Genomic DNA, 14,083 nt, shown 5'->3' with positions numbered 1-14,083 from the left:
CACTCAATCAACTTATATTTATTATAATGTTCACATAGTTGCCAACTTTGGGAAAAACAGATCCGTGAGATTTTGCTTGGGAGATCCACGAGGCGCGACCATGGTTGGCGCCGAGCGGAAAATGTTTTAAAATATGGAGTCATATTCAAAAATTTGGGCGGATTAGGGATAGGCCCTGGGTACGATGTTGCAAGTAGCGATGTTTTGATGATCTATTTTTGGCTTATTAAATTAAAATAGCGTTAATTTTTTCAGAAGAAAAGAGTTTTCTGTAATTTGATGCAAAAGAAGTCACTCTTAATACTTAAAATGTGCAACAAAGCTAACATATTTAATTACAAGTTGGGTTATTTTCGAAATCCGTGAGAATCCGTGAGGTTTCCGTGAGATATCAACAACCCGTGAGCCTACCGTGAGACTTTAGTAAAATCCGTAATGCTCACGGTGGATCCGTGAGAGTTGGCAACCATGTGTTCATTATTTTTTATGAATGATATTTTCTATTTAATTTATATATTTGCGTGTGTCTTGATCTTTGCCCCTTGGACTTGAACTCTTAGACTTTGAACCACTATATAGCATTGACATTGATTTACCTCCCATTTCACCTGCCAAATTTAGACTTACATATAGTTTCAAATACACTTCTTTTATTTAAAATATTTCAGCATTTTTCATATTCGTGTGTATTGATATATTTGCATCTGGTTTGTTTTAAACTTATTTGGTGTGTATTTTACATGCCTCGTTTTTTGGTGTGTATTTTACATGCCTCTTGCTTTTTTCTGTGTTTTTGAAGTGTTCTATATATTTTGATATCGAATTGTTTTATCTGGTCAGTCGCAGTTAAAATTTGAAATGTCTTATGACCAAGGACAACATAGTCAATCTTTCCTTTTTACTCCTCTTCATGCCAAATCTCAAAGATTTTTGAGTTGGTTGATTGACTTGCCATTAGTAAAGGAGCATAAATGCAATCATTCACCACCAAAAGCGCAGTAAATACAGCGAGTGAAATCGGAAGTGGTAAAATATCTATATATATTTATAAAATTTTACAAAAAATTATCTTTTACTGATAGCAACTTACCCTGCTTAACACCAACTTGAGGAGAGTGGAACAGAATGATATCAAAAACTCTGTTAAAACAAAAATTGCATCATCAAGTAATTGTTTTTATATCGCCTAGCCTCTGCTAGCTCTGCGAAAGACATGAGCATGTTGCTATTCAGAGAAATATTTGCGATCAACGGCACATGATCATGTTTGCTTACCTGCAGTCTCGATTAATGATCTGCGGAACAACAGATTTTGCTAATTTGCATTAGGTTTGGCACATGGAAAGTTCGTCATCTGAAACGGGCCTAATTGATGCTGTACATTTACAACTCCTAGCGAAAAATTAGACAATCTCAAACAATTAGCCAAGTTTTCAAGTCCCGTGTGAAGAGTTCACAACTACGTTATCTTTTTTAAATAATTCAAAAATTATATAAACCATGCTGCATCTCTTGTTTGCTTTAGTTAACTCAAAGTTGCACTATTTCAGACAAGTATTTACTGTGTTTTATGCAGAAAATATTTGTTCATACTAAATCCCATTGAAGGTAAATGATGCTTCTGTGTCTTACAACAACAACAGGACCCTTGGGATGGGATACCAGTTTTGGGGTGAATTCAAAGAAGAAATTTTTATCTTTACAACAGAAGGTGAGAGTCTCCAGCTCCCCGCCTGCTTCAGGGTAGCACAGAATGAAATAGCAATCTTTTTCCTTAACTCTTGTTAAAACCAATATTTTACCAATTTTGGAGTGAAATGCGACATTCCATACCTCATGACCTTCTGGGACTTTTATTGTTGTCTTCAGATTTCCTTTCTCGCCCTTGGTGTATATTTGAACCGCCGTATGATCGTCTTTTGGTATCATGATTTCATTCTGCTGGGAAATACTCAATGAAAATGGCAACTTCGAGTCACGTTTAAACTTGTATTTCAATTGACACGTCTTGTCACAAACATACACATGAGGGTCTTCGTGTTGGATGATGATAATATCATCGTCTTTGCATATCGCGATCTTAACTGAAGACAACACACTTTTGTCCTCGAGAAAATCCAATGTATGATTTGCTTTTACATTGTAATTCTCGTCCAATATCGTCAATATGAATACTTCACGAGAACGTCCTCTCACCACGTAAATATTGTTATTCATATCAACAGCAAGCGCCTTTAAAATATAACCTGCAAATTCAGGTATTTCAACCCGTTTGATTTTTCCTGTCTCATGGATAATCATGATGTCGTCACGAGACCCAGTATCAGGGACAGTAAGAACATCCCCCTGACTGTTCACAGCAGATAAGGCGGGCATTATTTTTTCATAGTGATGGGCGATACCAGCTTTTTCAAATCGATACGATACCGCTTCGATACCAGACAATTTGTAGTGGTATCGATACCAAATTTCGATACCGATACCAGAAAATTGAGCCGTTTTTTACCGTTTGTAATTTCATATACCAAACCGTAACGTGCATTTATCCACTCACATTTTTGGCTTTTCCCTTTGTTTTTTCGCGAAATGAAAAATGGGCAGAAATTGTTGTGATTGGTAGCGTATAATTAAAGAACTAAGGAACAAAAAAGTGACGAACAAAAAAAAATAAATCAAATTTTTTATACTTTTTGGTGGAAAACGCTGACCTAAAATACTGTAGGCTCAGTATCGAAATTTTGCAGCCACTGGTCAAGTATCGATATTTACTGCAAATCATAAATATCGGTGAGTATCGATACTTGGTATCGAAGTATCGCCCATCACTATTTTTTCATCAAGGAACTGTTCGTAGGGAGGATGAAGCAATTCCTCTCCCATAGACTCTCTTGTTGAAATTTCGTTCCAATTTCTTGTTGGGTGAAAACTACGATCAGGAAGTTTAATCGTTGGCATGTCGTCGAACACTTCAGACAAATACTTGCTGCTGAATTTCCAAACATACTGAAACAACACATAGTTCATTAACATAACCGACTTGACGTTCTCCACTCGTTGTGTTTTATTCAACAACGATTTGACTCCACCGTTCAAATACACCGAGAATATCTCTTGAATGGCTGGTAAGCTATGAAGCTTCTTTAAAAACGACAAACACCCAGTGATTGCGATCTCAGGACTATCGAGATGTTCCAGTATTTCTGAAACTATTCGTAGCTTCGCGGCAAAAATTCGATCTTCGATACTAAGTGACTCATTCCAGAAAGCAGTGGCTGCTGTCTTGCGCGCATCTTTGAATCTTTCCCTCGCAGTTTCAAACTTTCTGTCCGAGTTGATTTTAAGCTTTTCCATGGCGCGAGGAAGCTCTATTGCTTGGTTTAAGATACCAGACTGAATAACGCTCGAAGGTTCACCTGGTTCGTCCTGAGTTTCGTTCGCTCTCTGCTCGGGATTTGATTTATCAAGAGAAACACTGAGTAACTCAACTCCTTCTCCTAACGAGTTATAACTGTTGAGTAAAGTTGATCGGGAAAGGCCATCGATTTTAGACTTGATATCATTTAATTCGCGTACGACAATCTTACGAATTTCTGCATCGGTTACATCCCCGTCTTTGAGGTTGTCTGCCGTCGAGTCTCGGACCTTATTCCATAATAAACCAAGTGTTGAACTGAGAATACTTGTCACAATTGAAGACATACCGAGTTTTTTTACTCCAAGCGATGCTAAACTTTGACAAACCACAACACAATATGTGAAAGCAGATTCATTCCAGTGCTTCCACCTTGGAAAATAAGAAAATCCTTTTTTTCTCCTTATTTTCACTAAAAATTCCTTTAAAAAACTGTGAAATTTCCTTCACATTTCCTACAAGCAATTAAAAGAAATTATGTTGAATATGCTCTAAAAAAGCCTTTTCTCAAATCGATCATCGTAATGTTCAATTTTATCATTGCTCAAAGTCTGAATACAATTATACTTCGTACAGAAAACTGACAGAGCTAAAACTATAAACAGAATTGCATCATTCAAAATAGGCCCGTAGCTTCAAAAGTCATGGTTTTGACCTCAATTGACCTTAAATGAATGAAGAATCAAAACTTGCATTTAAAAATTTATATAAATTACGTGCATATAGAGGCGTGAAGGGAAAAAGTAGCTACTTTTAGTACTTTGAATGTTTTAGATGTAATTATTATAATTTATTTCACACAATTACTATGATTTATACAAAATAAGTATTAAACGAAGTATTTCAAGTAAATTAATGGCATTTATTCTATTTATTAATTATTTTTCGGTTAATAAGTGTTATGCGCAAGGTCTATGTAGTCAGACTTAGGCTTATTTTGCGCTTTTTTTTTCAAAAAGATCTAAATATTAAATAAATATGGTAAAATTTTTATATTTCCTTCAAATTTCCTTCGTTTTTCTAGAATTTCCCTCAAATTTCCTTTAAAATTTATTTCCTTCAAATTTCCTTCATCTTACAAAAAAACCTTTTAAAAGGAAATTTCCTTCAAAGTGGAAGCGCTGATTCATTCATGCGTTGAATTCCTCACAATCTTGTGGTCCGTATGTTCATCCTGTAAATTTTACCATATGGAAATTTCCAGGCGGGAAGCCCGCTAAGTTTCTTCACCTACAATATGTTAGTGCGGGCTTTTTGTACAAATATTCCTGTCACTTCATTCACAGAGTTTCTCACGATCATCTTAACACAATATTCTTTTCTATTACTATAATCTATTACTCATTTCAATAGAGCTATCAATCAAATTTTAAAGCAAAGTAAATCAGGTGCAGACTGTTGCTGACACAAGGCTTGACATTCCCACTTGAAGAGTGAAAATCAAACTTTTCTATGATTATGAGTTGAAACAATCAATCAGATATTTAAGAAAAATGATAGATTAAAGTTACTTCAAGAGTGAATTCAACACTTTTTGTTTACTTGTTAGAGAATAAATTCATTCCAATATGGGGGCGTTTGTTATGTCGAGAAAAGTGAGTGTACAGGGAACCCAAGCAAAACAATGAAAATGACTGGTAAAACACATGAAGTTTTACCTCCAGTTATTTTATAAGACTGTCTCGTGAATCTAATATTATTAGATTCACGAGACAGTCTAAACAATTCAAGGTGGAGAATACTAACGCTCTTTCCGCCTGTTTGGCGGAAAGTCTTTTTTTTAATTTCTCACTCAGCACGAACGAATGATGACGTCTCGTAAATAACTATTATGACATCTGACCTTGGAATGCGCACTCGGACATGCAGCAAAAGTAGGTGCCTTCAGAAACTGCATCCGATGATTTTCCGACTGCCGAAGTTTAATCGCGATCTGTCGCATGGAACAGGCTATCTTTAAAAGGGGGAACGGGGAATCGAGGAATGGGGGAATCGGGGAATGGGAGAATCGGGGAATGGGGGAATCGGGAAATCGCCCTAAGAAATGTGATATTTCATTATTATAATATAACATTTATAGTACGCGCGTGCTGATTGGTCGAGAAGCGTGTTTCTATTTAACAATTAGACAACGAGTCCGAGTTGTCTATGAGCGAATAGTCAACGAAGGCGAAGCCTGAGTTGACTATTCGTTCATGGACAACGAAGGCGAGTTGTCTAATTGTTTTAGTATACACCCTGTACCTAGATATATTAAATTCGAGAAAATAATCGATACACCACAATTACACCGAAAAATAATTTAATTAATTTAATTTTATACGGTCGCGCGAACGTCACTCACGCGACATAAAATGACATGTAAACAATACGTATAATACACGCGAGATCAACGGTCAGAAGCAAACAGTTTGGTTTTAAAATGCCCAAAGTTCGTAAGTAAGATTTCTTCTTAAATGTTATAAAAGAAACAACTACCAAGGGAAGAAAAGTTCAACGGGAAAGTGGGAACGATCATTCTTGTGTGGTGTAGTTGTTGTTAAAGATTGACACTGTGCAGCCATGGAAATTGAACGATTGTGGAGCTTGCATCTGGATATTTGTGGCTTGGTTTTCTATGCGAAACTGGACATCAGGGCTAGCTCGATCAGTCATTTCAGGTGCTGAAGACGTCGACTTTGCGGATGATGTTTGCATAAGGTCTGACTTGCTGTAAGTAGAGCTGCAGTGGCTAGACTGAATGGAAGGATTACTCTCGCCCGAGACGAAGCGACTTAGGATATTCGACATGTTTTCCTTTTGATGATGCTCTCGCGCTGTACGACTGAATGTAAATAAGACTGAATCTATTTCACGAAGCGATCACTTTATTGATGATAGCTCGGACTATTACAAGTACATCATTCGTTAACGAATGATGGAAAACAATGAAGGTTAGAGCCCAGGCTCTATACGTATAACACTATGCTCTATCCCCCCCTAGGTCTTTTGTGTAAAGACTGAGTTCTAGGTGGTAATATAACAGTAACTAATAAAGGTAATGTTGTTAATGTCAATGGTCTTCTGTCATGGCGATGTCGTCCTCGAGGTGGAGCATGGTGGGGTTTGTGGGACCTGTGGGGTGGCGGGAAATCGCATCAGCTGCTTTGTGGCGGATACCTGGGATGTGTATCATTCGGAACTTATATCGCAGTGTTTTCTCCTTGAGGTTGCGTAGTCGGGGGTTGGGGATGTCTTCTAATGATCGATCGCCAAATAGTTTGAGGAGAGGTTTGTGGTCTACGGCGATTATGAGGTCAGTGCAGCCGAGGACAAAGAATCTGGCTTTATCTAAGGCGTCCGCTACTGCGAGTGCTTCTCCCTCGATGGGTGCGTATCGAGATTCGGCTGCATGTGTGAAGCGGCTTCCAACTAGAGTTATTTTCCAACCGGTATGGCAACAGTAGGGTTCAGCGGATGGGCAGTCGCAATGTTTTTGAAGTAACCAGAAGCCAATTCCGTTTTTTGACCAATCAGTGGCGAGGCAGCTGGGACGTGACTTGTCGAATATACGAACGCCTTGGTTGATTTCCTTAATGATGACAGATTTAGATTCTTCAAAGATTGTGTTAAGTTGTTCGTTCCAAAGGAATGTTGCGCCAGGTTTTAACAGCTGACGAAAGGGTAGCATTCGTTCGGTTGCTGCGAATGCATAGGAGACCTGGTTAACCAGGCCAAACCAGGAGCGGATATCTGTGATATTAGTCGGTGTTGGAAAGTGGCGGATGGCGTCGAAGAAGCGTTGACAGGGGCGGACCGTGTTGGCCGTGATTTCAAATCCTGCGAACTCGACTGTGTCTGATCCGAAGGTGAATTTTTCCGGGTTAAGGGTTATGCCGTTGCGACCGCAGATGTCTAACCAGTTGACGGCTTGGAAGAAGCTCTGAGTGAGGTTGTCCGCCCAAAGAAGCGTGTCGTCGACGCATTTGGTTTTATTGGGGATGTCGGAGACAATCTCATCAAATCGGCGCGAGTAGCCGTCCCCTGAGGCGATGTAACCCTGTGGTGCAGACCTGTATCGGTAGCGACCCCACGGGGTGATAAATGTGGTGAGGTGTTTGTCATCTGGGTGGAGAGGGACGCTGTGATAGCCGTTCCAACAGTCGAACACTGATTTTTTCTTGCCACTTGGGATGGACCTTGCCTGGTGGAATGGGCTTTGTGTGTGATGGGTCTCCCGAGTGGCGTTATTGTTAAGTGCTTGGAGGTCTACTGTGCGACGCGGTTTCCCATTTTTTTTTGCGCAGATGACCATCCGATGGCACCAGGTCACAGGTTCGCCGATCGGTACTGGTTCGATGACTCCGAGTGCGACGTCTTGGTCAAGTCCGGCTTTTACTTCGTCCTGCCAATGTAGAGGAACTGGGATTGGCGTATGGTGGGCTACTGGGCGAGCTTTCGGGTCGATCATGAGGCGCATCGGTGGGCCTTCCATGAGGGGTAGTTGTTGTTTGTCACAGGTGTTAAAGGTGCTGGACCGATAGTAATCGAGTAGCCAATTCTCTAATTGTTTTCGGTTTTCGTTAGTGGCCGGGAAAGGTAATTCCTTGGGCTTCGGTGGTGGTAATTGGCATTTAGGGCAGTCGCATTGTCTGTTCGGTGGGTCATCAGTATGGCTGTCGACATGCAGGGCTTCTCCCACGGTCGGGAATGTGTTGGTAATTATTCCTAGGGCTGTGCATGTTTCGCGGCTGAGGAATAGCTTGTTGGAGTCTTGGGTGATATAGACGATTTGTCGACTTTCTAACGTTTTTCCGTCTTTGGATTGACCAGAGAATCTTACGATAGCTGCGCCGACGATCTTGATTCCGTTGTTGTTTGCTGCGTGCATACGCATAGTAACTGGGATGAGGTCTTTCTGTTGCAGTCCAAGTCGTGCTATCATGCCCATGCTGGCAAGGCAGCTCTGACATCCAGTGTCTGCCATGGCTTCTAATTTGGCGGGGCGTGGTTTGGTGCATGTCAGGTTGTAACCAAGGGCGTGGTAATCTTCTGGATGGCATGTGGCGTTGATTTGGAGGTATGGTTGAGGTTTGGACGGCTGTCTCACCCAGCGGGCGTTGAGGTCATTGTAGACGTGATGGTCCAATGAAATTGTATTGCAATGTTTATGGGTGTTGCTGGTCATACATAAGCTGTCGAATACTGCGTTTTCCTCTTCTTTGTTAGGGGTATGTTTTGTATCTCGGATCTTGGGTTTGTCTTTGCTTCTGCACAGGCTAGCGTAGTGGTTGGAGCGTCCGCAGCTCTCACATGTTTTGCCATAGGCGGGGCATTCCTGTCGGCGGATTCTGGGTGGTGCGGTTTTACCGTGGCCTTGTTTACCGCAGTAGGAACACGGGATATTCTTGTTTGCTTGCTTTTTCTGTGTGAGTTCATCCTGCTTGCCACGGCGATATTGGCTTTTTGCAGAGTCTACGCTCTGGCTATCAAGGAGGTGGCCTGCAGAGCGTTTGCCCGCTTCTTTGGCTTCAATGAACTGGAATGCTTCCTCCAGGGTCATGTTTTGATTTTTGTCGCTGAGCAAGTCAAGTTGGATGTCACTATCTGCGATTCCCCTGGTTAATGTGTCGCGAAGGATATTGTCGGTGTAGTTGATCTCCGCTGTACAGTTGGGGCAGTTGGTTGTGAACTTGCAAATGCTGGCTTGTCCACGGAGGCGAGCGCCAAAGCTGCGTATGGTTTCGTCGCGGTCTTGATGCATGTTATATAGTTTGGCTCGAGCCACCATGGTGTTCTCCTCTCGCACTGCAAGTTTACGTATTGCTGCCATGACATCGTCAATGGGCTTATTAGTCAGGGTGCCGCCTGCGTTTCGTGTGAGGTCCTTGCGGAGTGTCTCGTCGCAACATTCCAATAATTGCACGACCTTGTCTTTGCCAGTTATTTTAGTCGCTTCGACGTAATCTTGCCACCGTGTTTGAAAATATGTCCATTCCTCACTAGATCCAGCCGTGGAGATTGTTGGTCTTCTAACCTTCTCGACTTTGGCTGTGGCCTGTGGGGTTGGTGGTGTGGTTTGTGTGTTGTTATGGGTGCCCGATGAGTGTATTTGTAATAACACTGCTGCGAGCTGGCCCTCTGCTTCTTCTGTCTCGTACTCGCAACTTGGGTGTGGGCATCTGTATCTCGGCATGTTGCGTATTTCCTTATGTCGACTTTTGGTGTATGGTATGGGCTCGTTATTGTTTAGCGCTGTTCGTTATGATGTTATTGTTTAGCGCTTAAATGGCGCCAAAAGCTAGTTTGTGGTGAGGAGGAATTTGCGCTTGTCTTGCTGATTTACTATATTACCCTGGTTGCACCGAATTGTGTGGGTGTCCCTGAGTTGTCACTCGTTGCCTGGGTTGTCAGATTTTCCTTGAACCAGTGAATTCTTCGTCTCAGGTAGCAGGTTTCTCTTTCTCGGCTCTCGTTTGTTTGCTGTGATTGCCGTGTTTCTCGGGGCTTCCGAGGCCCCTTTTTCTCTTGTTTTGTTATCGCTTGGCCTTCTTGGTGGGCTCTTAGGTGTCAAGATTGTTTTCCATCATAAATAAGACTGAATCTATTTCACGAAGCGATCACTTTATTGATGATAGCTCGGACTATTACAAGTACATCATTCGTTAACGAATGATGGAAAACAATGAAGGTTAGAGCCCACATCAATAAAGTGATCGCTTCGTGAAATAGATTCAGTCTTATTTATGATGGAAAACAATGAAGGTTAGAGCCCAGGCTCTATACGTATAACACTATGCTCTAGAATGGAGAAGTCAGATTTGTGACCAGTAACGGCTTTGATGTGTCTTGCCTCTATATTGTGGTCGGACAAAACTGTGACAGACGTAGCTCGAATGCAATGATTTGTTAGGTGGGGAACTATCCCGGCGGCTTTCGACATTGTCTTGAGTAGATTCACGAGCGTGTTTATACCAAGGGGAGAATTACAGAACCAAACTTCATCACTGTCTACATGAAACTTGGCACAAATTTCTCTTGGCCGTTGAAACAAAGCGTCGTGATTTGGATTAAGGTGCTTCATTAAGTTTTCTACGGTTTTAACTGGACAACGAGGTGAATTGGGAACTTCAAACATTTTGCCGTCAGCTTCGTCGATGTTGTCGTTCAGACCGCCTTGGTGGTTTTTTGTTGAAATTAACGCTTCGCGACGGAACTCGTAGTATCGGCGTCCTTGTGTTGTTGAGCGAAGGACCAGCATCTGTTTGGTAAGTTTTCCTAGATTTTCTCGGCCTCGTTTACCAAAATAGAGGGTAATATAAAACCAAGCTGTTTGCATGAGCTGACGAGGATTTTGCGAGTCGCTGTTGCCAAGCTGGCCACTTTCATACAATTTTTCCAGTTGTTCTGGCGTGATTGCAGCTTTGTGGACAATTGCTCCGACTTTTCCTTCCCTCGTCTGTTTCTTACAAATAGCATTCAGGGTTTTGTTGGCTTTCTCAAATGCAGGGTCAGCAATTATCGACCAAGGCTTGTTGTTTGGTGCTTGTTTTAAATGCCTGTCAATCGCTGAACGTATACTGCGAAGCGTAGTAACTTTAAATTCGCTACCGTCTCTTTGTCTTGCAGCGGCATAAAATATTTGGAGGCACTGACAAAGCTCGTCTTTGGCCATTTGTTCCATTGGTGTAGTGAATTTAGACTGTGCGGCAAACCATTCTAAAAATACAGTTTTTATAGTGCAAATTGACGAAAATGTTGTGAATTTAGGCCTATTTAACCACTCGTGAGCGCCGAATAAAAGCAGATTTATTAATAAAATACGGTTTTCTATTTCGTTCCTTACCATTAAAAATTTTCATGCCATATTTTGTAGCCTGTTTAGTTTTTGCAGGGACAGAATTCTCGATCAAACTCCCTAAAAATTCCTCAGAAACCTCGGCAAAACGAGAGTTTACTGCCATATTTTTTCATGTTTGTTTTGATTTTTCCCAAACGTGCACCATCACGAATAGACAATGGTTGAGTAGCCAATCAGAATGTAGGATTTGTAATAGACAAGAGTCGGGTGTATACTAAAACTGTATAGAAACACGGAGAATGTTTTCTATTTCTTAATTATTATTAAATACTTTTTTACAAAGAATAGCCTTTCAGCTTATTAATTCGGCTGCTTTTAAATGGGTTGTTTTCTAACGAAATAATACTATGACTAATACCCACGCTTTTCTTTTTGTGAGCTTGCTCCTTCCGTCTCCACACAGAGCAGAGGGTTATTCGTGAGGTTATTTGTTAAGTTATTGTTAGAGGTTATTCAAATTTGTTCTAAATATTTGGAAGACCTTCAGTTCTAGCATGCGCATTAATTAAGAATAAGCCATGGAACGGGAAAGCAAACACGTGGTATTAAAGGCTATGTAGCCTAGGCTTGGAACCACCCTATTGATGGTGTTGCAAAAGGCCACATGGAACAATTTAACTGCGCAAAGAACTATCTTGCAGTGTGTAAACGCGATCAATGTCTACTCAAATCAAAGTTCGCTAGTTCAGTTCTAGTTTACAAGCAGATTGAGCTTTATTCAAACGGCTTTTTATCCCCTCTGAGAGCTGCTTTTCAGCCTATTCCTATCCTTTATCGCGTTTTTTATCACAATGAATCGCATTTTCCCTTTATCTCATTGTCAGTTTCCCCCATTCCCCGATTCCCCCATTCCCCGATTCCCCGTTCCCCCTTTTAAAGATAGCCCATGGAACACGAAGCCACAGGCTATCTTTAAAATAGGGAATGCGGGAATGGGGAAATAAGGGAATGGGGGAATAAGGGAATGGGGGAATAAGGGAATGGGGAAATAAGAGAATGGGGGAATAAGGGAATGGGGGAATAAGGGAATGGGGGAATAAGGGAATGGGGGAATAACGGAATGCGGGAATAAGGGAATGGGGGAATAAGGGAATGGGGGAATAAGGGAATGGGGGAATGAAAAAAATGGGGGAATGAAAAAAATGGGGGAATGCGGGAATAAGGAAATGGGGGAATAAAGGAATGGGGGAATAAGGGAATGGGGGAATAAGGGAATGGGGAATAAGGGAATGGGGGAATAAGGGAATGGGGGAATAAGAGAATGGGAGGAATAAGGGAATGGGGGAATAAGGGAATGGGGGAATAAGGGAATGGGGGAATAAGGTAAGGTAAGGGATTCATGATTCTCCTAATTCGGCATGCAGCATGATAGGGGTAAGATAATGGCAGTTTGACGGCTGATTTTAGGATTTCTTTGAATATTGACAAACATTTTTTCTCACTGTATAAACGCACCTTTAAGAGACTCGTAGAAGCGAACGTAAATTCTTGTCACTCTTTCTTGCAATAGCAGCGAAGTCGATTTAAGCTATACTAAAATGTAAAATACTCTTTAGTCTTATTACAATTTTCGTCATTACTGCAATTCATAGAAATGGGTATGGGCCTACAGAAAAGATCGACTGCTGACTATCATCAACACCAACAACGGTGTGGAAAGGCAGAACAAAGCATTCAAGTATAAATATTTGGATGGCTACAAGCATTCGACATTAAGCGTGATGCTCACAGTGCTAATTGAAGACTTTATTTATTTATTTTCCAATACGGCCACCCCTCAACAGTGAGGATTTTTGGCCGGTGTGGTCAGTAGCTAAGTTGTTATAAGCTTAGAAATCATGCGTTTAAATGATTCAGTGTTCGTGGCATGCAAGAACACGTTCTCTGGAAGAGCGTTCCATTGTTCAATAGTTCTTGGGTAAAAAGATAGTCTATGGGCTTCAGTTTTACAGGCGATTTGTTTGAAAGAGTGATCCTTGGTATGTCTACTTCTCCTGGTAGGTTGTTGCAAGTTTTCACCCGTATTTACTACAACAAGGCCCTTTATGATCTTGTATAATAATGTTACTACCCCCTGAATAATTCCAGACCATAGTTTAGCAACCCCCTGAATAATTCCATATCATAGTTTAGCTACCCCCTGAATAATTCCATATCATAGTTTAGCAACCCCCTGAATAATTCCATATCATAGTTTAGCAACCCCCTGAATAATTCCATATCATAGTTTAGCAACCCCCTGAATAATTCCATATCATAGTTTAGCAACCCCCTAAGTAATTCCATATCATAGTTTAGCAACCCCCTGAATAATTCCATATCATAGTTTAGCTACCAGCCACTTGAATAATTATAGACCATAGTTTAACTACCCCCTGAATAATTCCACACCATAGTTTAGCCACTCCTTGAATAATTCCAGACCAGTTTAACTACCCTGAATAATTCCATATCATAGTTTTGCTACTGGCCACTTGAATAATTATAGACCATAGTTTGACTACCCCTGAATAATTCCAACCTACACTTTGACTACCCCTGAATAGTTCCAGACCATAGTTTAGATACCCATAGTTTAGCAATCCTTTGATGATGGGAAATATAGGCACATACAGTTTAATGGTTGTTTTCTATTAACTTGAGATATTTTTTATAGATGGGAATTTTTTTTTATATTTATAAATTTAATTGGTACAAAACTATGTATAGTTTTCGAAATTAGAGAACCAAATGAAGATGAAGTGATTTAAATGAAAATGAAGTGTTTAAATGAAAAATAGTCTGTCATTTATGCCAGAGGGATGAAGAGTGCCAAGTGTGAATAAGTTGCA

At 40.8% G+C, this 14,083-nt stretch overlaps 2 protein-coding genes across 24 annotated transcripts in view; both read right to left on the bottom strand.

The window, feature by feature from the left end:
* Positions 1 to 14,083, bottom strand: part of LOC114528740 (probable ATP-dependent RNA helicase DDX43) — a 192,429-nt gene that overhangs the window by 42,389 nt on the left and 135,957 nt on the right. The window lies entirely within an intron of this gene.
* On the bottom strand, positions 1,588 to 3,401 carry LOC114528697. The gene is made up of 2 exons (XM_028550374.1): positions 2,830 to 3,401; positions 1,588 to 2,379 (listed from the first exon to the last, which is right to left on the bottom strand). Exons 1-2 carry the CDS (start codon positions 3,349 to 3,351, stop codon positions 1,588 to 1,590), a joined length of 1,314 nt encoding a protein of 437 aa, XP_028406175.1. The 5' UTR covers positions 3,352 to 3,401.

This window comes from Dendronephthya gigantea, unplaced genomic scaffold (genome assembly GCF_004324835.1).
Source record: "Dendronephthya gigantea isolate DGI-Jeju-01 unplaced genomic scaffold, DenGig_1.0 000051F, whole genome shotgun sequence".
Taxonomy (NCBI): Eukaryota; Metazoa; Cnidaria; class Anthozoa; order Malacalcyonacea; family Nephtheidae; genus Dendronephthya; species Dendronephthya gigantea.
Note: the sequence above shows the minus strand (reverse complement) of the source record. Positions and strands in the feature narration are given on the sequence as shown.